The sequence below is a fragment of the Dermacentor variabilis genome, chromosome 11 (genome assembly GCF_050947875.1).
Source record: "Dermacentor variabilis isolate Ectoservices chromosome 11, ASM5094787v1, whole genome shotgun sequence".
In the NCBI taxonomy this organism is placed as follows: Eukaryota; Metazoa; Arthropoda; class Arachnida; order Ixodida; family Ixodidae; genus Dermacentor; species Dermacentor variabilis.
Window position 1 is genome coordinate 54,209,402 of NC_134578.1, and position 24,090 is coordinate 54,233,491.

The 24,090-nt window shown below is 46.2% G+C and overlaps 1 protein-coding gene across 1 annotated transcript; it reads right to left on the reverse strand.

The window, feature by feature from the left end:
* Positions 1-3,330: 3,330 nt before the first annotated feature.
* LOC142564475 (15-hydroxyprostaglandin dehydrogenase [NAD(+)]-like) lies at positions 3,331-18,558 on the reverse strand. The gene is made up of 7 exons (XM_075675492.1): positions 18,313-18,558; positions 16,786-16,909; positions 15,234-15,340; positions 9,838-9,934; positions 8,666-8,742; positions 4,737-4,888; positions 3,331-3,567 (listed from the first exon to the last, which is right to left on the reverse strand). Exons 1-7 carry the CDS (start codon positions 18,406-18,408, stop codon positions 3,453-3,455), a joined length of 768 nt encoding a protein of 255 aa, XP_075531607.1. The 5' UTR covers positions 18,409-18,558; the 3' UTR covers positions 3,331-3,452.
* Positions 18,559-24,090: the final 5,532 nt, after the last annotated feature.

The window sequence follows — 24,090 nt, forward strand, 5'->3', positions numbered from 1 at the left end:
CAAATTGGCGGCAAAATGGTCAGAGGCATCGACAGACAGACAGACAGACAGACAGACAGACAGACAGACAGACAGACAGACAGACAGACAGACAGACAGACAGACAGACAGACAGACAGACAGACAGACAGACAGACAGACAGACAGACAGACAGACAGACAGACAGACAGACAGACAGACAGACAGACAGACAGACCAGGGAAAGTGAGTGGAGTACCCTAAGAGTGCCAATTGCATTAAAACATAGAAGCTGACAGGAGGAATGCTCTGCAGTATTTAAAATGCAAAACTTCTTTTCCTCTTCGTTGCGGTTTCTGGGTACTCTATTGCCGAGGAGAAAAAATTTGGGCCGCCACGGTAGGTGTCACTAGTTGTGTGCTTGAATGGACATTTCGGACCGCTGGGTCCGAAATGTCCAATGTACAAACTGGGCATGGGACACTGGTTATGTGCCCGTTCCGTTTTGCCTATGATCCAGAAAGAGTAAAAGCCACTGCGTTTATGCCCGAAGAGATAAGCAGAACAAGATACAAGAAATAAAATCGACAACACAAGGTTAAAGAAGTCGGCCGCAGAGACTTGAATGATTCGGCAGCAGAAGCACCCGAGTGTGAAGGAACGTGTGAAGTGAACAAAGTGCGACCAGATCGATTATACTGTGTCCCTTATAAATTCCACGCATAAAATTCAATTGCATTTCAATAAAATGTATATTCAACTAAACAGAAAGTCAACAGAAACTCAACACGATTTTTATCGCTGCTTTTTTACGGGGTATAAGAGAGGCCGTCCTATAAGAAGCGTTGAGCGCAACAAGAACGTCTCTGTTACGCTCCAAAGTGCGGGGCAGAACGTGTGAATTTGCTGGGTCGTAAACGCGGAGCGCGGCTTTTGAGTAAACATAAAAGAAAAAAGCTTCACTTCACGTCCGTTCCCACATAAGCGCGGGGCAGACCGCATTATTTTTTTGTGCAGATTCTCTGCATTCCACTTTTATGCTGTTGCGAAGTCCGCTACTAAATGACAGGTAAATAAATACACATAGAAAAGGAATGCACGCATGGCCTGTCATATCGCTCTAGCGAAAGCATGCCAAGTAGGTTTCGCGGCGCGTTGGCTACGATGTCAGCAGCTTGATTCCGCTTGCTCGCTCTCCAATTTGAAGGTGGGAGCGTCTTGCAGCTTGCGCTTATTTTTGGGGCCAGGCGCCAGATTCAGGTGCTACTACATATTTTTACATCTGGGTGTGTTTCTGCTGACTCTTATTTCTTCCGCGGGGGCTGGGCTACAGTTGCTCCACTCGTGAGCGAAAACTTGGCCGCTGAAATAACGAGATACCTTATTCTTGTTAGCCTCGTTGCCTTCGTCTAATCGCTTACCGGCACATTTTCTGGCGGGCGGAGGTAGGAATTGTTTTTTTCATCGAACAGTTTGTAAAGTCCGCTCAGACGCGAAAAAGTTCACTGCAGTGACATACCAGCTGCCCCAAATAAATGTCGCCAAGAATTAAAAAATTAGCGGACAGCTTTTTGCAAACGGCGATCACTACAGATTAACGGGCATTGTGCATGATATCGTAAGTATACTTCATTATTTTGAGTAAATAACTAGTTTAATAAATTTAATCGGCTAACTTTAATTTACTTACCTAACCGATAAGGTGTAGGCAATAATAGTGGAGGATGTCGAAGTGGAGACTGGTAGCTGCGGTTAAATCAATGTAAATCCTGTGTGCTAATTTTTCCCAGCAAGAAAAACGAAACCTCACAAGGTTTAAATTTAAAAGGAACACGACGCGACAACGCGGCCTCACGCGAGCGATAGGAGCGATTTCAAACGTAAACCTCGCCGAATCTCGTACGCTGTGCATCTTACGCATGTTCAGAGCAAGGGCTTCGCGTGTTTGATCACCACTGGAGACGCGCGCGACAATCTGGTAACGTGTCGGTGAGAAAGCGCGGCCGCTCGCTTCCACTGAGACAAGCTAGACCCGTGCTTGACGAGGCTTACGTTGTCGGAGCACCGCATTTCCAATTTCCTAAGTGGAACAACGAGACTTTTCAAAAAGTCTCGTTCCACTTATACCAAGGTCAATTCAAATAGGTCGCGAAGCTTCGGGCGAAAAGCGGTTCAGTACAGATTGTCACCGACATCAGCATGGGGGGTTATGGGAGCAGCGATTGAAGCGCGACTATGTTTGGAGGGAACAAACATGGGGAAAGAAAAACGCGTTTTTTAATTCAAACGAGACACAGTTAGATTCATTCAACGAAAATAAAATTCCTAGTCAATTTTATATATTCGTGATGAGTTAAGAAAATACGTTTAATTTTATTATTATTAATAAATGCATTTCTTTTCAGCGCCCATCGCTACAGGGGGCGTTGACGCCACTATCACTCGCAGTGCAATGCACGTCTTGAAATGGGCAGAAAGGCGCACTCGTATCACCTGTTGAAATACGCCCCCCTCACAATTTGTGCTTTCTTGCTTGTGAAGTTTGTCTGAATTTGGTGACGCGGGTAGTTTCATTGCTTCTTAATCTGTTCAGTCAAAAGTAGTGAGTTACGACCGCCAGATAATTGTGTAGTTGTTTTCGTGCGACTGCGCTGGCCGACGGGCTTGGCATCCGACAATAGGATCAGCACTCTACACCTAAAGCTTTCGTCGGCGTCCAAAGAAAGTATGTTCTGTGCAGGGATGCGATTTCGACAACCGTATGGTTGGCCTTTTCCTGCATCGCTTTCCACGCTGAAAGCTCGAAACGCCCATCAAGTCGAATGGCGGGGCATTTGAATATATAGCTACAAAGGAAGAACAACAAAACAAATTTCGCGCCTTCGAAAACAAAATGATGTCACTTCTGCTTTTAACGGACATGGCGTCACGTTATTTATTTTTCCGCCGGAAGTGTTCCCACCACATACAGATGGCGCTAAGCCCCATGAACCGGCGATGGACCGCCATGTTTTGAACGTATGGGCTCCTATGGAAGCTTCACTACCAGGTATATTTACCTTGCTTATACTCTATGCAATAAATATATGCTTGTCACCTTGACTCTCCGGAAGGGGGTGGGGCTGCGCCCGAGAGGAAAGGAACGGTGGCTTCTGTTTGAATCTTTAAGATGTTCTCGCGCCGTGGCGGGCAGTGCGATACCTTGCAGGCACAGTATTTAGCGCCCGAGCTACGCGTCGCACTTGACTGTCTGCAATAGAAATCTTGGTGTAAAGTCCTCTAATCTGTACGAACAATTTTGTGATTCGCTGTGGATATGCTCCGGAAATATGAGATCTAGTGCTCTCAGAAAGAGGGCTCAGTAGCAGGCATCGGGGCTCCTCGGCGTTCAACGAGGGTCTTTATTTGTATCCACGACATCGTCAGTGAAAGTCCACTACCGATTCTACCGTTGGACGCCTGGCACTGACGGAGACAAGTCAGTTGACGTCCCTCAACAGTCCTGGAACTGGAAGTAGCGCAACTCTTGGCCGTGGAAGGCCGTCAAGGCAGCGCCGTTCTTGTCGTCTTCCAGGATCATCAAGATGCCCTTGGCCACGTGCTCGACACTGCAGCAGGGGCAACCGAAACGCAGGTGCAGGTGATGCAAATGGCTTCGCGGTTTGTCGACTGATCAGTGTCACTTTCAGATTTATCGCGCTTTGTATAAATCTCAACTTCTGCTTTACGTTATCTTTTAGAAAGCAGTGCTATATTCTTATTCCTCACGCTATATCGACTGCCAGGGGTTTCTTGGCCACGCATAGCTGTTTCGGTGCAATTATTTTTCCCAAGTACGCCACCGAATGTATGCCTATAGGGTGTTTATTGAGAGTTATTCAAAATTTAAAAAAAAATTACATGGGGCAGGGAAACTTAAAAAAAAATTCTACTCGTTGAGCTAGATTAGTTTAACAAACGGACATTATTTGCACAATAAACTGAAATTCACAATCAAATACTTATCTGTTTTTGGTAATCAACGGTTAAACTAAGTAAATGAAAAAAAGGAATAGTCTTGGGCTTTAGGTGCCAAAACCACAATAAGATTATGAGGCGCGCCACAGTGAGAGTGCGCAATAATTTGGACCACCTGGGCTTCTTTAGCATGCACCCAATGCACGGTACATGGAAGTTGTTGGATTTGGCCCCCATCGAAATGTGGCCACCGCGGCCGGGATTTGACCCTGCAACCTCGGGTTTAGTAGCGCAACGCCAAAGCACCACAGTGGGTTGAATGAACGGCGACACACATTGCAATTTACTAACTGGAACCCACCGAACACACAAAGTGTAAGTTCGTGAAATAAATTTCGTGTCTGAATTTTGTGTCCACGGTAAGGAGGCCTACATAGTCAAACTAACGATGAGTTCGATACACTATGGCGTCTCAAAGAGCTTCTGTGTTGCTATGGCTTGTGAAAAAAAAAGAAAACTCAGTAAATCAATTAACCATTGCTACTTCAGGTAAATGCCGAGTAGAGCAGGTTGGGACCGCGTTCTTAAGAGCTTTCACTCGTCGACCGTGTGTTACTCCCATATTTCTTCTTCCTTCGCCATTTAGGTTACACTGACATGCAGGATTGCGCGTAATTGCGTAAGCCTTGGTATTTTCTGTCGCTGATTATTAGTGATGCACGACTCGTCACGTTTAGCATGATTATATAGACAAAATTGACGAAATCTCAGCAAGACTGTCGCAATGAACAGCACGCAGAGCAGTTGACGTAGCACGCACGTCATAACACGTTTGTCGAAATCCAGGGCCATGGCGGTGGTGTCCTCCCGGGTCTTGCAGAAGGCGGATATGCCCCACCACATCGGCGTGTTCATAGGCTCGGGGCAGATACAGTTCACCTTGACTCCGTGACGGTTCAGGTAGAGGTCACTCTGCGCAGACGAAGAAAAAAAAAGTCTGGTTGCAAGGGGGAAGTTTGTTTCACGGAGCAATATGACTGCGTACAAAAATTATGTTTTTGATATGCCTAAGAATATTTAAACTCACTAAGGTTGCCAACGCTGGGCAAAACCGTAACCGATTATTACGTCACCGTAGGAGCAAATTCCCAAGAAATTCTTAGTCGCGATGACTGCAGAAACAAATAATTGTTTCATAACGCATTGAGGTATGCTATAAGACTCGAGTTATTTTTCAGATTGCGCTGGGAGAGGTTTATAGTTTCTGAATGGAACTACAACTAGCCGAAACTTCCCTCTACCTTTGCTGCCTTCAAAGTAGTTTTTTAGCAATTAAACAAAATTTTAAATGACTAGGTCGCTCCCTCACTCCTTCCTTCCCTCACTCCATGCTTGCCCCTTCACTCACTGACTCACGCAATGTCTTGCTCGCATAGTTCACTTACGCTCATTTCTCTCTCAAATTAGTTCTCCCGCTCAGTCGCATCTTCACGTGCACATTACATCTCACCGACTTGTTCAATCACTTTCCCACTTGCTCACTCATCCAACCTCAAGATACGTTCATTCGCGCAAACGTTTTCCCACCGGCACTCACGCACTCTCCCACTCACTCCCCCTCTTTCTCCTCCCCTCGAAACGGCTGCCTCTCTGCCCCGCTGCCTCACATACACCCTCCACTCGCTCATCACTCGCGTCCAAATACGGGTCCCGTTGACAGCTGCGCCGTAGCCGCCACCGCTCCTCACGCCAGCCCTCACCAGCCAGACCACACTCCGTCACTTCATCTTGCACGGTTATGCGACGTCCTAGGAGGGGGAGCAAATATCCGTATAAAACCTTGCGGACGCAGCGCATATACCGGTCTCGTCTGGCCGCGAGGAAGGAGGAGATCAGCCGATCTCAATCGAGGGGGGGACTCCTCCGCTCTTTTTGTGCAGCCCCGCGTGTGGTATGCCGCCGCAAAACCGGCGGGAAACGGAGGAAATAGAAGCGCTGGGGAGCGGCGGCGATGAGATATGGCACGGGCCGAGTCAAAACAGGTTAATGAGAGGCAAAGCGGCGCGCACTCCCTACGCTGCTCACGGGTCGGAAGCCAGCCACTACCCTGCATCCCCCCCCCCCCTTCCTGACTCCTCCACGCCACAGTGCGTGCTTAAATTTAGTACGCACGTGGTGAAGGAGAGGACCTCCTAAAAGCGACGCGGCGCGATGCGCTTTCAAAGCTGGACTCATCGTGGACCCGGCGTTGGCGGTTGCCGGTGTCACTGATTTAGCCGCATTTTTATCCCTAATTTTAGCTTGTCCTCGACAGAATGAGATACACAGTTTCAGCTGCAGGTGCTCCAGAGACAAGCGCATAGCTTCGAAGCGATTGCGTTCTTGTAAGAAACCAGTGGTCCTTAGCCTCTTGGCGACCAGCTTATACTAAGGCTTTTCATTTAACCCCACTCACCTTTAACATCGATACATTCACCGAATGGAATGCACCATTAAAATTTCGGGCAAATGAGATTCGCTAAACCACTAGGAAAAGGCTGCTATAGCGAGGTTGACAGGAAAGGCAACCTTAACCATTTCAGTCACGGCATCCGCATACGCAGACGACACTTTTGAATATTACTAGACACGACAGAGTAATACCTTGAACGAAGCGCTGAAATAAACGAACCTAACGCAATGCTACCAAATAAAACAATGTCATAAGTCTATTTAGCATGAAGGGTAATGCAAAACAATGGTATTTCAAAAGGCGCAAGTATTCTATACATAGTTTCACGAGAAGTTCCACGTGTCACTCTGTGTCGTTGTTGTTAATGTGTTGTTTCTCGCAATAGAAGCTCCACAGCACAATAATACCAAGCGCAACTAGTTGTAACAAATGTTCAAGTCAGTTTCTTATATAACACATTATCTAAAACAAGTCAATATCGGAAATTAATTATTTTCTCTTTGAAGCATGAAGACGAGCCTGATGGGACGTAAATATTCTTGAAAGAGGGCCATACCTTTTCTGCAATGTTCGCAGCACGTTCTCAGGAAAACAAATGAGTAAATTTGGTGGCTTTAGGAAGGCTCTTTCATAATTCACGACTGAACAAGTTATCGCAGTACGGAAAGACCAAAATTCACTACCCTAAATCAACACTGAAACAAAATCGCGTCCCGCAAAAGCGAGTGCAAAGGAATAGTACGCATCGAACCAGTTCCCGAATTTGGACAGGAGCTTTTCTTCTTGCCTTCAAGGCAAGCGGTGTTGTTTAAAGGCTGTTACCGCAACGAAGCGTCCGCTTCTGATGTTGACCGGGTATTTCCTGCGCATGTATCCGTTTTTCAAATTACGACTTTTGCCTACCTCGAATCGTAGACCACATGGACTAAGTAAGCATTGGCACGCCACATGAATAGGTGCACCTGCTCGTTCAATTTGTTGCCTCAAGCACCCGCTCTATCCACGTTGGTCGTCAGTTAACCTTAATTCTCGACGAGTGCACATTCGGAAGAACGATAAGGCTTATCTTCCAGTATGGCTGTTTCAAGCGTGGTCACTGAAGTAGGCGTCGTAACTTATGGCCCTCGCATATCCCACGCGCCTCTTGCTTCTGGGGTTCCGGCTCACTCGCTGATAAACGTGGCTGCCACGGAAAGCCGCCTGGCCCGGTCACCATTGCATTAACACCGTTATTGTTTATTACCTCAGCGGATTAGGAGCCGTTCAGCTTACGCGTTCTCATTTCGTAATGCTGTAAAGATCTCGAACCATCCACCTACCACTAAACTATTATTGACTTTGCGCCCTCTCTTATTCGACCGACGGCTCCATAGAAGTGTAACTGAAGATTAACTGATATGCCTGTAGGAAGCAGCCAGATTACATTGCCAGTGCTGTGGTGGAAGCTTGCCCTGGCCTAGCGGCAGTGGACTCGGTTAGTCGAATTGGGAGCAGCGCAGCTTCAATTTTTCCCTGTGCTGCGGGTGTTCATACTGTGTAATAAGCTTGCATGTCTGCACGTTATTTTTTTTACGAACACCCTGGCTTTCCTCCCCTCTTCTCTCTCTCTCTGTCTCTCTCTCTATTAGAACCAGACTGTGACTGCAAAAATTCAAACTCCAGTGCGCAGAACATCAAACTGATGCTAACATATAGGTAAAATAAGTTTGCATTGTATTGCGATGTTCCACCCCTTACAAGTGCCAATAAATTTCACCATCATTGCTATTTCATGTCCGTATGTGGGCGAAAATCAGCTACGCTAATGGTTCTACTTCCCTGCTCGAATTTTTGGATGTTTTATACGCCCAGAACACTACATCACCGGCAGCAATTATTTTAATTATTTGTTGGTTGGGAAATATAGGATATGCAGATTAAAAAAAAAAAAACTAGGGAACAAGCAGGCTGACAACTGCCACATAGAGGGGCAAGACGTCGTTAAGGTGCATAGATAAAACAATATCGAGATTAGGAAAAAGCAATGCAAGGATTAGAGAGTTAAGGAAGGCATATTTCCGATATCCAGGTATTCAGCATTGCAGAATTAAGAAATGTTCAACACTACGCTCTCCTAATAAAGTGATAACACAAGTTCGGTAATTTACAGGAGCTGCCTCCACGTTGAACGGAGTTTTTTTGCGCAGGCTACCTTCTTCGCATCGTGGTTTGAAACTTTGTTATGAGAGTATTTTTCTGCGGAGACAGAATGGCGGACAACGCGTGGCGCCAGGCAGCACCATTCCTTGTTTACTCACCCCAAAAGCCCTCGTCATGGCAACCACGGCTGTCTTAGCCGCGTTGTAGGCAGGGATCATGGGCTTCACCCTGAGGCCTGGACGTGAGCGATGAATGAAAAAGAAAACGCGATTATTACGACTCCGACGGAAAAACAAATAAACAAAACAAGAACTCGGTATTTCAGTTTCTCGGGAGGCGAAGTCCTCTACAAACTTGGCCAGCACGGGCGAAACTCAGTTCTAGCCTCCGTACGTAGTGGAGAACACAGATCTGTAAAACGAGCCGACTGATCCGCGTTGCTGTGACGGGAACTGTTGCCCATCACGAGGTCGCGGGTTCGACCCGGGGCCGATACTGTCGTTGCGATTCAAAGAACAGACATGCTACAAACCGTATGGACAGACCAAAAGTGAGACGACATGAAAATGCGACATATACCGGTGCGCCGTTATTCGACACGTAATCAGCTTATCCAGTTCGACGATCATTCGAGACGCGCAAGTATACATCCGGTAAGAAATAAAAAAAAAAGTGAATACACCTTGTCGGTCGATTTGTTATGGCGTTATGCCGCGGAGGAATTTGTCGCTAGTTCCGATGATGTTCGAGTAAACTCGTGAGCGCTGCACAAAAAAAAAAAAAAAATGAAGCGCTGATAAGTGTTAAATGAAGCGGCAATAAACTTAGCCCCATTTTTTTTGAGGACGTATTTCTCGGTAGTGCAGCGCTAAGCACAGGATTTCTGCGAAAGAGGTTCGATTTCGTCGCTGTTCATCTTCAATTTCGCAATTGAGACGCGTACCCTAAAGTGAAGAATTGCAAATTCAATGCGTGGAACTGGCAATTACGTAACAGCTCTGCGATTTGCTGTGTAAGTAACGTCTGTCTTTTCTGGAGCAGCAGAATTGCGCTATCTATACCCAGAAAAAAAAATCCTAATTAGGTGTTCACACTAAGAAGATTCGCAGTGTGTGAGCTTTTAAGCAATGAACTTGTTAGGTCAGACTCTATACGAAAGAGGCGCTGCTCATAACAGCTAACACAGCAATTAAAAAAAAATAAGAAAAGATTTTGGTGTCGTTTGCGAGATAATCTATAAAGCTCTTAATCCCAAAATTTGACTCATCTGATTTCGTTTGAAAGCACTGCAATTTTCATCTCATGGTTTTAGAAAGCTGCTGTGTCTCACCGGCGTCTGAGGCGACGTTGATGATGTGTCCACCTTTCTGGCCATTGTCCTTTCCCATGTACTTGAGGCCGAGGAGGATTCCGCTGAACACCGCTTGCTGCGTGGACATGTTTCCCTTTCAACAACGGCCCGTCAGAAAAAAAAAGAAAGCCGCTTGAATCAAGCGACACGACGATTGAAGAGATCACAGCGGAGCCAACACCCCTGCTATGCAGCCCTAGTAAACACAATACTTTCCGTTGTCGCGCCACTGGCTTTATGCCATGCAATTCTGCTTCAAATGATCTTACTCGTGTTGTCCCATGTCTGGGAGGGCTCGTTCGAGCGAAATAATGTAACGCGCGGAATAGTTATTGGCAAAAAAAAAAAAATTGCACCACTACAACTTACACATGTGTAGTTCATTAACTGATGCTCATTCGGCTGACTAATGATTCCTCGACCTTCAATTGATTTCTGATGCGTTGACTTCTTTAGGAAATGCATTTGTACATGCCTTACACAACATGTGCCAGTTGTGAACCTTTCTCCTTCCACCATGAGCCAGCCAACTTGGCACAGCTTGAACGCGAGTGGTGCCCTGGGCGCACTGTTAAATTACATTAACGGGTTTTACGTGCCAAATCCACGATCTGTTAGGAGACACGCCATAGCGGGGTACTAGATCCAGAAAAAATTGGACCACCTGGAGCTCTTTATCGTGCACCTAAATCTAAGTATACGGGTGTTTTCGCGTCTCGCCTCCATCGAAATGCGGCCTCCGTGGCCGGCAGTCGGTCCCGCGACCTCGTGCTTAGCAGCCCAAATAGGCTCACTGTTACGAAAGCAATAAGGATAAAATACATTCGGAAGGTTTCCCAAAAATTGCAATGAATTGTCATAAAAGTGAATTTCTTGCGGTGCAATGCGCACATAAAGGAGAGCGCCGTCTCTTCAGTGTTTTCACATACTGACGAGTTAGTTCTCTCGACATCTTTCCCGACGTAAAGGGACATCAAAGGTGAACGCGAAGTCGGGTCGAGTTGATAAATTGCGTCTATGGCGATAACAGTGAGGTTAGCTTTAGAACGCGTGGTGACATTGCAAGCCAAGAAGGACCCAACCAACGCGAGGCGGCTCGCGACACCTGGTTGAAGTTCCTCGACCTGACGTCATACATTACGTCAGGGTCGGTTAATTCTGTCTCGATGCGCTGAGGTTGCCTCGCGTTGTAACGGGCCTGGAAACATTGACGCAGCTACACGGGATAACTTAACCTGAGCGAAAGTACACGAAAAAGTCGTAAATAATCTGGAATCTGACTTTACACTGACGCAGCCGCACGCGGTTAGAAAAGCGATACTTTGGGTTTTGATTTCTTCCCTCTTTCTTCATTCCTATTCCGCCAAATCAAAGAACTTCAGGCCTCTAAAAGAAACTGCGCCAGTCTCTGGTACTTCTTGTTCGTTTATGTTTGTTGGCGTATTAGGTGGGAGATACCTGGAGGCTGTCTTCTACGCGTATTCCCCATTGCGTTGGACCATCTGTCTATATCTGCGGTTGTGACCAGTGAAATTTGGCTGAGAACCGAGACTGAAAGCCCGCGTGACGCTGTTAGGTCCCGGTAACGGCGAGGTTATGGCGCAGCAAGAGATGAGCGCGCTGGCGCCGCACGACGCGTCGCCCGAAATACGTCGCAAAAAGCGCTCCATGTGGCTGCCGTTCCGAAGTCGTAACGGTGCGCAGCAGCAGCAGCAGCAGCAGCAGCCGTACCTCGATATGAACTCCATCTGCTTCCTGCAGGCGCCGACCGTTTACACCCTCCACCACTAGTGCTTTATTGTGCTTTTAACACAAACGCTAACGTGCTACGTGCTAATGTGAGACGACGCGAGCAGCTTGTGATTGTCGCTTTCCGAGTGACCGGCACTCTGGCTTAGCGTTGGGCGTTTATCCTGGAGAGAGTCGGCCTTGACCTTTAAGTGGGCCATTCTCGCAGTTTGAAGGTTGCCAGACACGCGGGCAGCGGTAGCACGCGTGGGCACACATCAGCGTGACCAGTTTGCCCCTTGGGCGACAGACTGCTTATTCGGAGCGCTCGTAACGTCTCTAACCGGTTGTTTGGGCTATTCGCGGTCCGCTGCTTGCCGAACATTTACTTCCTCCCCTCCCACTCAGGCAAACGCGCACACGCCCACCCCCTCACCCCGGCTCCAGACACACACAGCAATACAGCACCCACTGATGTCCGTGCGTGTTTGCGTTCGCGAGTGAGTGTGGGGGAGGGGACCCAGGGTTGATGTGTTGAGTTTTATGACGCGCTCGCCGAGGAGGCGCTGCGTCGTGGGAGGGTGGAACGGTTTGAAGCCATCATCGAGCCCGTTTGACGACACGTGGCAGGCATTCAGAGTAAATAAACACCGGCGACGAGTCATCTTGTTCCTTGTTTTGGGCTTCGGAGTCGCGCTTGTTTTGGTTTCGACATCGGCTCGGATTTCCTTCGCTTACCCTCTCGCTCTGCTTCGCGTACTTCTTCGGACTCGGCGGCACGCAGCAGACACTGGGCCTCGCGAAATTCCTGCTTACGCGTTCTGCCTTTGAGAGCTTTTTGTTTTTCCGGGTCAAGAAGCATCTTTCTCTCGGTTTAAAGCGAAGCTTTCTTTGCGTATAGGCCACCGTGATGTCGCGTCCGCCGGTTTATCGGTCGATATCTGGCAGCGTATGAGAGAGACAGAAATGAAGGGGAAAGGCAGGGAGGTTAACCAGACATCAATCTCCGGTTCGCTACCCTACACTGGGGTTGGCAGACAGGGGTTCGAAAAAGGACAGAGAAGAAAGGGTTAAAACAGCGTATGAAATTTGAGCATTTAGCTAACCACTAGACAAACGCTTTGATTTACACAGGTTGAAACATGTGATTGAGTTGCGGAATTTGTTATTTAGTTTCATACAGTGACAATGAGGGTAACAACTTCAAATTAACTTTAATATAGATAGAAATTATATGTTTAGTTGACTCATACAGTTTGTGTCGGTCTGCACTTCTTGTCAGCACTCGATGATTTTTCCTGTTTTCAGTGCTCGATATACGGGGTTTGATTTTTGAAGGCACGTAAAACCGGTATGCAAACGAGACAGTACTAACGTATACGATTCTCTTACAAAGAGCAATTATCACGGCATTATTTTATTGGAAATGGCGTGCATTGTTTTCTTCAGTTCTTTGTTCTTACATCAAACAAGTTCTACATATCCTGAAAGAAAAAAGAAAAACCTTTTTCTAGATCTTCCGCGCATGCGCTGCATAGCTCTCAAACGCGTTCTCAGCAGCCTGCTTCCACGGCGGAACGTGTTTCTCAATAACCGACTCGCACGTTGCTCAACGTATTGGCTAACGAGTTGCCCTTCGGTTGACTTCGCGAAACGTTTGCCTCCGCCGGCTGCCTACAGACCGCGTTCGGCTCGGAGCGACCGGCGCTGTGTCAGTAAGTGTGCACTAGAGCTACGCAGCTATACAGATGTAAAGCAATAGATAAACACAGCCGCTAATGAACAGCTCGGCACAAGCCGTGCGTCTCGCCTGCGATAACGGGGCGAATCCTCAGTCGTTTTTCTCAGCACGTGTGCAATCTGGAGGCGCGGGCAATGATGCCACGGCTTGTTTATTTTCTTTTTGGTCGGTCTTATTTACTGTGTGCTGTAATCCGGCTCGTAACACGAAGCTGCATTTGCCTCATTCTTTTTTCTTTCTTGTTCTATTTTCCTTTGCGGTGAGCAGTTTATACCGCGTGCTTCTACAGGGAATGCCTGCAAAGTCATGCCGCGTCTTACGAAACATTGCCTCGCAAGTGGAACGAGAAAGAAGCACTGTCGTTACGAGACGCCGAGGGATCCTGGCATGATTTGAATGAATTCCGCGGTTTTGTGCGCCGAAACCACTGTGTGGTTATGAGGCACGTGGTAGTGGGGGACGGCGGATTAATTTTGACCACCTGGAGCTCGTTAACGTGCACCCATGTGCATGGTGCATGGGTGCCTTCTTTTTGTTTGAATTTCGCCTCCATCCGAATGAGGCCGCCGCGGCTGGGATTCGATCCGGCGCCCTCGGGTTGAGCAGCGCAAACACCAAAGTCACTATTACACCGTGATCATAATTATCTCATATCGCAGCTTTCTGTTGTCGCAAGCGTACTCTGGAGAACTCGCAGATGAGTCGACTTGCTCACAGTCACTCAGTTTAAGAGTTTAAAAATGGCGCCCGAGAACACCCAGGTCGAATAAGTCAAGGGGCCGCATCACAAGGCACTCTAACTGAAACTCTATTTCCTGATAGCGTATAGAGTGATTGTTGACTCACAAGCAATGAATATACGCATGATCACAAGTACAAAGGAAATTCGTGGCGAAAAATGAGCTTATTGTAGCATTTATAGCGCTAATTTTATATATCTTACGATAGTCACTTTAGGAATTTCGTGATTTGTGCAGTACACATTAGTTAGCGCGGATTTAATAATTTTGTGTGGTTTCGCCAGCTGCATGACACCGCTACAACTTCTCCAATACGTTTTGAAATTTGCCGATTGTGTTACGTAAAGTAATACTTTATTTGTTGAAGACAAAACGTTTGAATCCGCTCTTTAGGTGTTAATATTTGAACTTTCTCGAACAGATTGTCAAAACTTTTATGATTTTTCCTGTATACGATATGAAATGATTATAGAATTTTGAATCTTTAAACATCCGACCGTGTCGTATCTCCTTTTAATCAGTGTAGGCGCTTTCTAGCGCAAAGGTTCTTCGCTCTGCTTATCTTTTTGACGTTTATTTAACAACTCGAAATTCTTTTATACTACAGTGTTAGCGCTTTCGCTGCAAAACGCTAAGATTTCTTGGTCATCTACGGTTTTCTGACTAGCTGATAAGAGACAAAAGAGCGTCTTCAGCATCATATCAATATATGTAATTTGCTTTCCTGAACTATTTCTTGGTTCTAACGTTTAAGCTGTTAAGATTACAAAAGAAGAAAGTTAGAAATGACGGCGTCATTGCGTATAAGGGCTGGAACACTTAATTGACATTTTTTCCTAAATGCAAATACGTTCACTTATGGTGCTAATTTCACATGTTTAGTACAAACGCGTACACAAGTATAACACAAACTTCTAAGTATCTGGAACAGCAGTAATGAATTGCCGGAAAACTTTTCTTCGTGTTTTTCTTCTAGAAGTAAACCAAGAGAAAAAGAAAAAGAAAGCCATACGGATACAACCAAATATAGGAAATATAAAAAAAACAGCATTGAAGGTTGTATCATTTACGCATTACTCTGTCTGCGAGCTGCCGAATTAGGCCTGAATTAGGCCTGGATTTCGATTGAATATTTATGTGTATGTAAACTTGAAAAGGGCACTCACAGCGTTTATGGCGAAGATCTTCTTCCACTTGGCCTCCCCGGCAATGCCGGCGTTGTTGATGACGATGTCGAGGCCACCGAAGTGGGAACGGGTCTGGCAGAAGCAGTCTTCATAAAAAAGAAAGGAGATGCAGTTACTGTAGCAACAGAACAAAAAATTGGGAACTATAGTGGGACCCTCTGATATTACGTGTCTCATATCTGCAGATTTCCAAGCTAGTCACTGTGAACAACGACAACCGCAGAAGGAGAGACAGAGAGAAGAAGAGAAAGAGAAAAAAATGCAGTGCAGTTATCATTTTGATTAAGGATCGAGAACAAGGGTTAACCGAAATCGTGTCTGATTGGCTACCCCGTGTACACTTGGGAAAAAAAAGAGGTAAAAAATAAAAAAGAGGTCACAGTCAGCCAGTGTTAGCATACCAGCAGAGGAATGTTCGCTCGCTCAGCCACAGATGATCTTATAGTCTAACTGCGTTCAAAACACGCATTATCGCTATTGCATTCATCAACACTGCTGCGTTTTATTTTGAAGTACTGTGCTCATACATGCTCTATATGTATTAGGTCGCATTATTTTTGCTAAATTTATGCGCTACCTGATTACCTCGGTTTCTGCTGTTGGCCGCGGCCTCAGTGCGGGTGTATAATTTTCGGTGCTACCACCTTTGTCGGGCATTGACTTGCCTTTAGCTGCTGCAACCGAGAGAATGTGTGTGTCGGAAATTATTCTTCACATTAGAATAAAATAAATAAAATAAATAAAATAAATAAAATAAATAAACTGTCTTGTACTACAAGAGTACTTGAGCTAAGCTCCCGTAATTACAGTTTTCTGGCAACGGCCTGTCGCCCAAGCTGTTGAGGTTATAGACGGTTGAGCGTAAGCAGTTGAGTAGTCGAGCGGAGTTCACTGTCGAATGACAGGCGGTGGCACTTAAACTGTTCCGCAGTTTCCTCACACAAACGATAATTGCATGTGATTCTGTTAGCCATTCCGATGATGAATAAATGACAAGGAATCATAACTGCAAGCTCCTGCTATCTCAATGGGCAAAGTGAGAAATCGCAGCGCCCGCTTGTATCCTTGTGTCGTAATACATGCTATCGGGACACTGAAGTGATACAGTGCCGCTGGAATCTCGGGTGTGCCGCGGACTTCATTCACAAGTGCAGTCACACGCTTTCACACATTCTTCCAGCCATGCCGATAAATTGCGGGCAGCATTAACGGCTGTGGGGAAAAGAAAGTCTAATAAAACAAAGTGACTTACTTTGATGTTGCAGAGATCTGCAATGCTTTGTTCGTGTTCGGTCTGTGCCGTAGAATTCCTTTTTCTCGGTGCAAACCTTCTTTATCGAGCATCCACACCCATCGTGAAAGTGCAACGAGCTCAAATTTTGTTGCGTGCATGTGGGTTCCACGCCAGTAGCCACAAGGGAGGCTAGCCCCAACGGCGTCAATTACCTCCGAAGGATGGATGCGCCACCGTGTTTTTGGCCTATACCAGCCTTCTGCTCCAAAGAGTAAATCGTCGGCAAAATAAGCTCACCGTCAAGTTCTTGATCGTCAGTGACGTCGCACTTCAAGAAAATGCAGCTGTCCTTCCCGTACTTCGCCTGAAACTCCGCGGTTGTCTGCTTGCCTACAGAGCAATCCATGTCCAGAAGAGCTACCTGCAAGACGTAGTCGAATTAACGCACGCCGAGTTGCACATAAGAAGTGACGGTGAGCGGTATCAGTCGTACAGAGACAACAATATTGATTACATGGGCACGTTAAGTTAATGAGCTTTTCCAACTAAAGTTCGATATAATTGCCAGGGAGTTTTAAATTGGTGTTTGGGTCCATATTCTTGGTAAAAGAGAAGAAAACGAAATGGCTGAAATAGGAGTGTCCGCTGGTGGTAACCAAACCTGCAGTCATTGTAGGGCGCGTGAGGAGCTCTATAACGAATGAAATACGGTGGCGGTTGCCCCTTCGTCGGCTTTATTAAGCAATTATATGCACCTACTGTCACTCTTAACATTTATGTCCTTAGTAAGGGGACGACTCAAGGTCAAGGTGGCCTATGTGAAATTTCTCATCCGGAGGGTCCATGTAGAGAAGGGTTTAAAAGAAATCGAATTCTGTTGTAGTACTTGCGAAAACCACGATTTTATTATAAAGCACGCCATATTGGGGCACTCCGGAATAAATGTCACTACCGTGTACCATGCACCAAATGCCCGGTACGCGGGTATTCTCCCATTTCACCCCCATCAAAATGCAGACGCCCTGACCCGGAATTTGATCCCGTCAGGCACTGCTTCGGCAGCTCAACGCCACAGCCAGCATGGCGGTTTGTAACAAATATTTGAGAGCAGGCAACCGGTCAATAAACAAGTTGTTCCCTCAAGCTTCGAGTCTGCCATAGACGAAGCTCTCCACTATGGCACATTTGGTTGAGTCAAAACAGACAAGTATATGTTTGCACGTTCAGTAAACAAATGAGGGCGTTCGTAAATATCGTGCACAGCAGCGATTTAATGAGGCTTCGAGAAACTAAAACCTCGCGTGCTGTGTGTGTCCGCCATTACTGCGGGGTGCTCTCAGCAATATCAATCACAGCAGGAGAGCAAAGCGAAGACACATCGCTGAGGATAGTCTCGTGGTACAGATTTGTCGGAACCAGCGAAATAAAACGCAGTTACTTTGACCGTAGTGAAGGCACTGTAATTTTGACACCTGTCGTACGCGATCTTGCTCAACACACGATGAATCAACATGGTTAGTGATTCGGGACAGCGATACGCAAAACAACCATGGTCAGTATCGTAAGAAATATGAAAACAGATCGGTAGCGTTCAACGTGCATTCATGCATAACATCACTGACATTTACCTAACTTTTCTACCCTAACGGAAGTATGAGGTGGTAACATTTGTTGTTCAAGGGTAACGCTTGTTTGGTGGCGGAAAGTGTAGCACCACCTTAAGTTCTTTGCGTGCGCACATGCATTACTAATGCCATTCACAAAATGGGGTTTAAATTTTTAGGCACTGCCGCACTGCCTTACGTCGCGTATAAATGACATCACCTTGCATCCCCTGCCTAGGAGGAGGTCGACAATCGCCTTTCCGAAACCTGTCGCAGCTCCCGTTACGAGGGCGACTTTTCCCTTAAGGTCCTTCATGGTCGTGCTTCCGTGCGTCCTTGCGATCTGGCCTCGGGTGAGCCTCTGAACATGTATCCCAGCAAGCACCCCTTCTTATGCGAAAGAAAACCATGGGGTCACCGAACCAAAACTCCATCTGCCTTGTTGAGCCCCGCCAATCCTCTCCCGACGAATGGGCCATACCGAGAACACTTGGCCCGGGTCAGTTTGTTATTAAGCCACACTGTGTGTATGTTTCCACGGTTTCTCCCAAGTTTCGGAAGCCATCTGCCAAAACAAGACGTAAACAAACTGCGCATGTTTCAGAGGCCCTGGGCGGGCGCCACCGGTCAGACTTGAGTGTTCAAGCCGACGTGTCACGCTTTATGTGCCTCATGCCGAAGAGTATGCATACACGTGAGAACCCTTAGCTTGGCCTTGTTCTTCGGTGCAGTCTGAGAACCTAAACAGTCGGCGTGCACGCGTGTTTGTTGAACGCGTGGCTGGAGCCAGCCATCTCGCGGTTTACGTAAGCAAAGTGCCCGGTGGTAAAAGCTTCGCTCCCAATTCTGGCTCCCTTGGTGCGTTCATCGCGAAAGCGCGCCGCGTATCGGAGCGTCTTGCGTAAACAAGTCTGCACGAGTCGTTTTTACTGCCAGAGATTGGTTTTGGCAAGTTGTCTGGCTGCGTATGTTTCCTTGCGTTCTCTTTCTTCAGCAGGAGAAAACTTGAGAGCTTTCAATTTAAGTTTGTTGACGTAGTCTTATGCTGTTGAAACCGAAGCCACGGGAGTGTTTTTCAGATCAGAAGAAGGTTGCTGCCGCTTGCGTGCCAAGCAATGTTGAGCAGGGCGATTGGCCCGGTTCCCACCGAAATGTGCCATATGTCAAGCCGTATTAGATTATACGCAAAAAATATCTGCGGGCTTCGGACACGCTCAAGACTGCGTACAGCAGCAGGGTGGAGGGGCTGATATTGCTCTGGCCATCATCCATGACTGAACCGTGCCGCTAGTTGAAGCGTCTGAAGCATCCACCAATTTGGACACCTGCAGAATTTTCGCAAAAGGAATGATCGCAACCTTCACACACCGTATAGCGACACTGTTATGCCCAACTACCTGTCCACGCCTGTTTCCATGGTAATGAACGGCTTATTGCAGAAACCAAGAGCTTCCTGACAGGGTACCGTCGGAGAGCTGTCCAACCTTTACGACGGGCCGCGAGGACCACTGAACTAGTTGTGAAATCATCTCTGAGATGGTCACAATGATTCTGTCAGCGAGACTCTTGCTGGTGCATTTTTGAGCCATTCATAAGACTATTTCACGAACCAACAAGTACAGCGGCATGCATTAAATAAACAGAACATTTTACAAGTTCAAGAGATGGTCCTTAGTTTGCTCGTGCTCTAATGCTCACGTCAAAGGTCGAAGTCTATCCTAAGACGTTGCCGGTGCAAATACTGAATCAATTGTTTCAAGCTATCTCCAGCGTTTCCTAACAGAACAATGTCCTCTGCAAACCACAGGTTGCTGAGATAATCGCTCTCGTTCGTCACACCTAACTGTTCCCGTTCAACGCATGCCTGGAAAACATTTGACAAATAGTGTATCTGGTTGAGAACCTTTCTTAACCAGTTTTTTCCAGCTTTTTTGTGGAGAATGACAGTTGCTGCAGATTTGTAGTAGGTGTGAGATTCTACCGAAGTGTACGAATAAGTATGTAAAGAACCATTATTTATTTAAATACCTGATTATCATTGCTGATAAACGTCTGTGAAAGAGCGAAGTGCCCCCCCCCCCTGTAATTGACGGCTGGACGGGCTCGCTGGTGACCGTGCAATCCACTGTCGTTACTACTTCACCTCCCGGTACGAACGTGCCGACATGTGGTGCCCGGTGCAATTTTCTCGGACGTACTTGATTTACTGGAAGTTTTGCAGTAGATGTTCTGAATGCCACACTGGTGAAAGGTTGTTGGAAATAAAGCTAGCCTTGAAATTAAAAAAAGTTTATTTGTACGACATAAACGTGTTCTCTAAACTCAGTAATTATGCAATGTTGACTGGAAATTCAATAACAGTTCCTCCAGCAGCGGCAATATGTGGTTCTATTTCAATGCGCTTCTGGATATAAGCCCACCGTGAAGTCGGAGCCTCACTGCCCAGCAAACACGTTTAAAATTTTTTGTAGAGCGCAGTTGTACTTTTCGTTCATACCACAGTTGTAAGCGTGCCTACGGGTGAATAAATTTCCTTGTCATCTCTTAGGCGCCCTTTCCGGTGTTGAGCGTCGGCGTCATACCTCGGCGGCGTAACCGAGCGAACGAGCACAGCAAAAGATGAAAGAGAACGAGGAGAGAAGCGGGAAAGAAGAGCACCCGAGGAGGTAAGTGGAGGAGGACGCTACAGTGAAAGTTCGAGGCGGAGAAGGAGGGGAGACGGCCTGCGCATGCGCTGAGTTGCCGGAGGACACGGCCGTCGCAGCCACGTGGGCGATCTCATCTGCGCTTCCGAAGGGCCTGGGGCTCGGTATAGCGTGAGGTGGGCAGTGGTGTGCTCGTCCAGGGCATCGTCAGTGCGCTGTACCGGCGTGTGTGACGGGGTTCACTGCTCCGGCAAGGGGCGATGGCGAGTGGCTACGGGCAAGGCTTGATTTGACGCTCCCTTGGGTGTTGTCGCCGTTGACATTGGTGACACGATTTCCACGCGACGAAGAGCCGCTTTCGTTGTTGGTGGAACGAAAGCGTGAGAAGAAGAGCGTAGCGCCGCGCAAGACGGGTGACGATGGCTACGATATGGCGCCAAGGTAGCATGCGTCGTCTGTATGGAAACAAAGCGGGCTACTCACAGCGTTCTCTTCCTAACATAAACAGTACGTGTACATATTACAGTACCTTTTCTAGGTTTTTTATTTATTCCGCTGTACACGTTCTGGTACTACCTGCCGACTGCCCCGCCTCGCACGCAAGCACTGCTGCTTATGCGGGCTGGGTATGTAACTGTGAAGATTGAAAGTTTATTTAACATAATGAGCGCATACAATGGCAAAGTACACACTATTAGGACCCAACAAATTTGTTAAAGGGTACCTACCGATTGTTATTAGGAAAGAACACTTCTATCGCAGCTGTCTTTTATTATACTGTAAAATCACATATAAATGAAATATCTGAATAAGTAAAAGAAGAAAATACAGTAGCAGGGAAAATTTCACAAATGAGATACATTTTTCTAACAACGTTGTTACGTCATGAAAAACATCGGCACAGGAAAAAAAAAGAAAAGTGAGGATGTGCAAGCATGCGCAGTGTTACGCATTGTTAATAAGTGAGCGTTTTAATTGTTTATGAAATGTATGAAATGTTCTTAGAGTGGGTAGGTAGAATGACGTTTAGGTGAGTAGACGTGTGGAAATATTGACACACGAAATGAAGATACGTTTAGAGCTACACTCAAATTTCGCATTACGGAGTGTCGTAATTGTTGGTGAATTTTTTAATCAGCTTTTCACCAAGCTTTATGGCAGTTACCCCCGAAAATTCTATTTTACAACTAGTCTACTTATTGGGTTATTATCTTATTTACGAGGTTTTCTAAAGTTAAAACGAACAAAAGCAAATTTTGGAAATAGGTGTTCGAAAACTCGTCTGCGTGTGCATTTTTTATGAATCTATGGATCCTTTCATATAAAAGAACTCTTTCACTTCGTCGGGCTTCAGCGCATCCCATGAAAATTGTGCTTAGGTTTTATTTAAAGAACCCGATGAAACTCAGCACCTCCAATTCTTTTGTTGTGCTTTCCTGCATTCTTCATAATTAGAGGGTCTCAGTCCTGGAAAGGGGGGGGGGGAACGGCAAAATGCCCAAGCATTCCTCTCTAGCGAAGGCGGCAGACTTCACGGTATGTTTGCAAAACTATAAAGGGAGAACGACCGCAGTAGCAGAGTTTACAGCTTGAAGCATTGTCACGGCAAAGATGGCTCATTACGGTTAACAAGCAGCTACGACGACGTGCTGTTCATTAACCACAGCGACGTGATACGACGAGGCATAGTGCACTGAAATAACCTGCACCCGAATAACCGGCGCTACACGAGCCCTGCATTCACGGCTTCTTAATGAAGCCGTGGTTCTGACTCATCGCTGCTTGGCGAGTCTGCAGAAGGGCTTGTAGACTATAGCATTTCTTGCCAGCAAATGAAAGAACAGCGTCCCTAGCCAAGAAGTGAGATGCCAGATGAAGGGACGGCTTGGCAAGCTTACTTTGCGTTTGAACAATGCGACTACAGGCGAGCGCAAAGAAAGAGCAGCTGCTTCCACCTCGTTTTCATGGTGAACTCTGCTTGTGTCACGTGAGCAACCAGATTTGTTCTTCTCGCGTCTGAATTTACGATACACTTACTTTGGAAGGGGTGTAACATTGCGTCGATGGCTTCGACGATCACTCACGTGATGCGTTACTCTCTAGCCAGCAACGCCGCTTTGTCGGATACTATAGGTGGGAAGCGATTGATGGAAGTCGGCGGCAACTGCCATGCTTCTGCAGTGGCTGCTTCTGCGATTTGGTACTTCTGGAGGTCCACTACGCACACCTGGACAATAGTTTATGTGTCACCACTAGAAGCCGGGAAGACTAACTGCCGAGAATGTTTGAAATTAATATCCACATGACTAAATTTGTCATCAGCATCTCCATCAGTCAAACAACTAGCATATGAAACCTTAATCCGAACTAAACTAGAATATGCTTGTGCTATTTATGACAACCATCAGGTTAAGAGGAAGCTTTAGCTCGGGCCCAACTCCGACGCGGCCTATTCTAATACATGTAAAACGAAAAAACGTTTTTATGAGATAACCCCTGGACCGATTTTGATGAAATTTGTTGCATTTGAAAGAGAAAGTTAAATTCTAGTGACTGTTGGAAGCGGAATTTCGATTTAGGGCTTGAATTTTCTTAAAACGATTTTCAAATATTTGACCGTTTGAAAAAAATAGAAGCACGAAGTTTACAAATTCATAGCTCTGCATCAAGAACCGATATCGCGGTTCTGTAAACGGCATCCATTAGATCATTCAAAGCGGACAAATTCAGTATGTCATTTTACACCTTAAGTGAATTTGTTACGTTGTTTACAACGGTTTTGCAAAGGTTGTATTTCCCTATGAATAAATTTTTTTATATTCATGTGTAACATATCAATTTTGTCCGCTTTAGATTTACTATTAGATGCAATTCACGCAATTGTATTATCATCTTTAGTGGTTGAGTTACAGAGTTGTAAACTTGATAGTTTCGTTTTTTAAAAATTTTCGATTTTTGCCAATTTTTAATAAAAAATTGACAACCTAACTCGAAAATTCGAAACCAACAGTCACTAGATTTTAAGTTTGTCTTTTAAATGCAACAAACCTCGTCAAGTTCGGTGCAGTGGTTGCCGAGAAAAACGAATTCTCCTTTTACATGTATTTAGATAGGAGCACTCGAGCTAAAGCTTCCTCTTAATACGATTAACACCATTGAAGCGGTTCACAACCGAGCGGCCAGATTCATTCTTTCTGACTACTCCTATAACACAAGTGTTTCAGCCTTAAAATCCAGGTGGTGTCTTCCCTCGCTCGCCTCCCGCCGCAAAAGTGCTCGTCTTCTTCTATTTTTTAGGTTCTTTCATATACAGCCCACGGATAAGCCGGTCATTATTCCAGCCCATCGTTTTT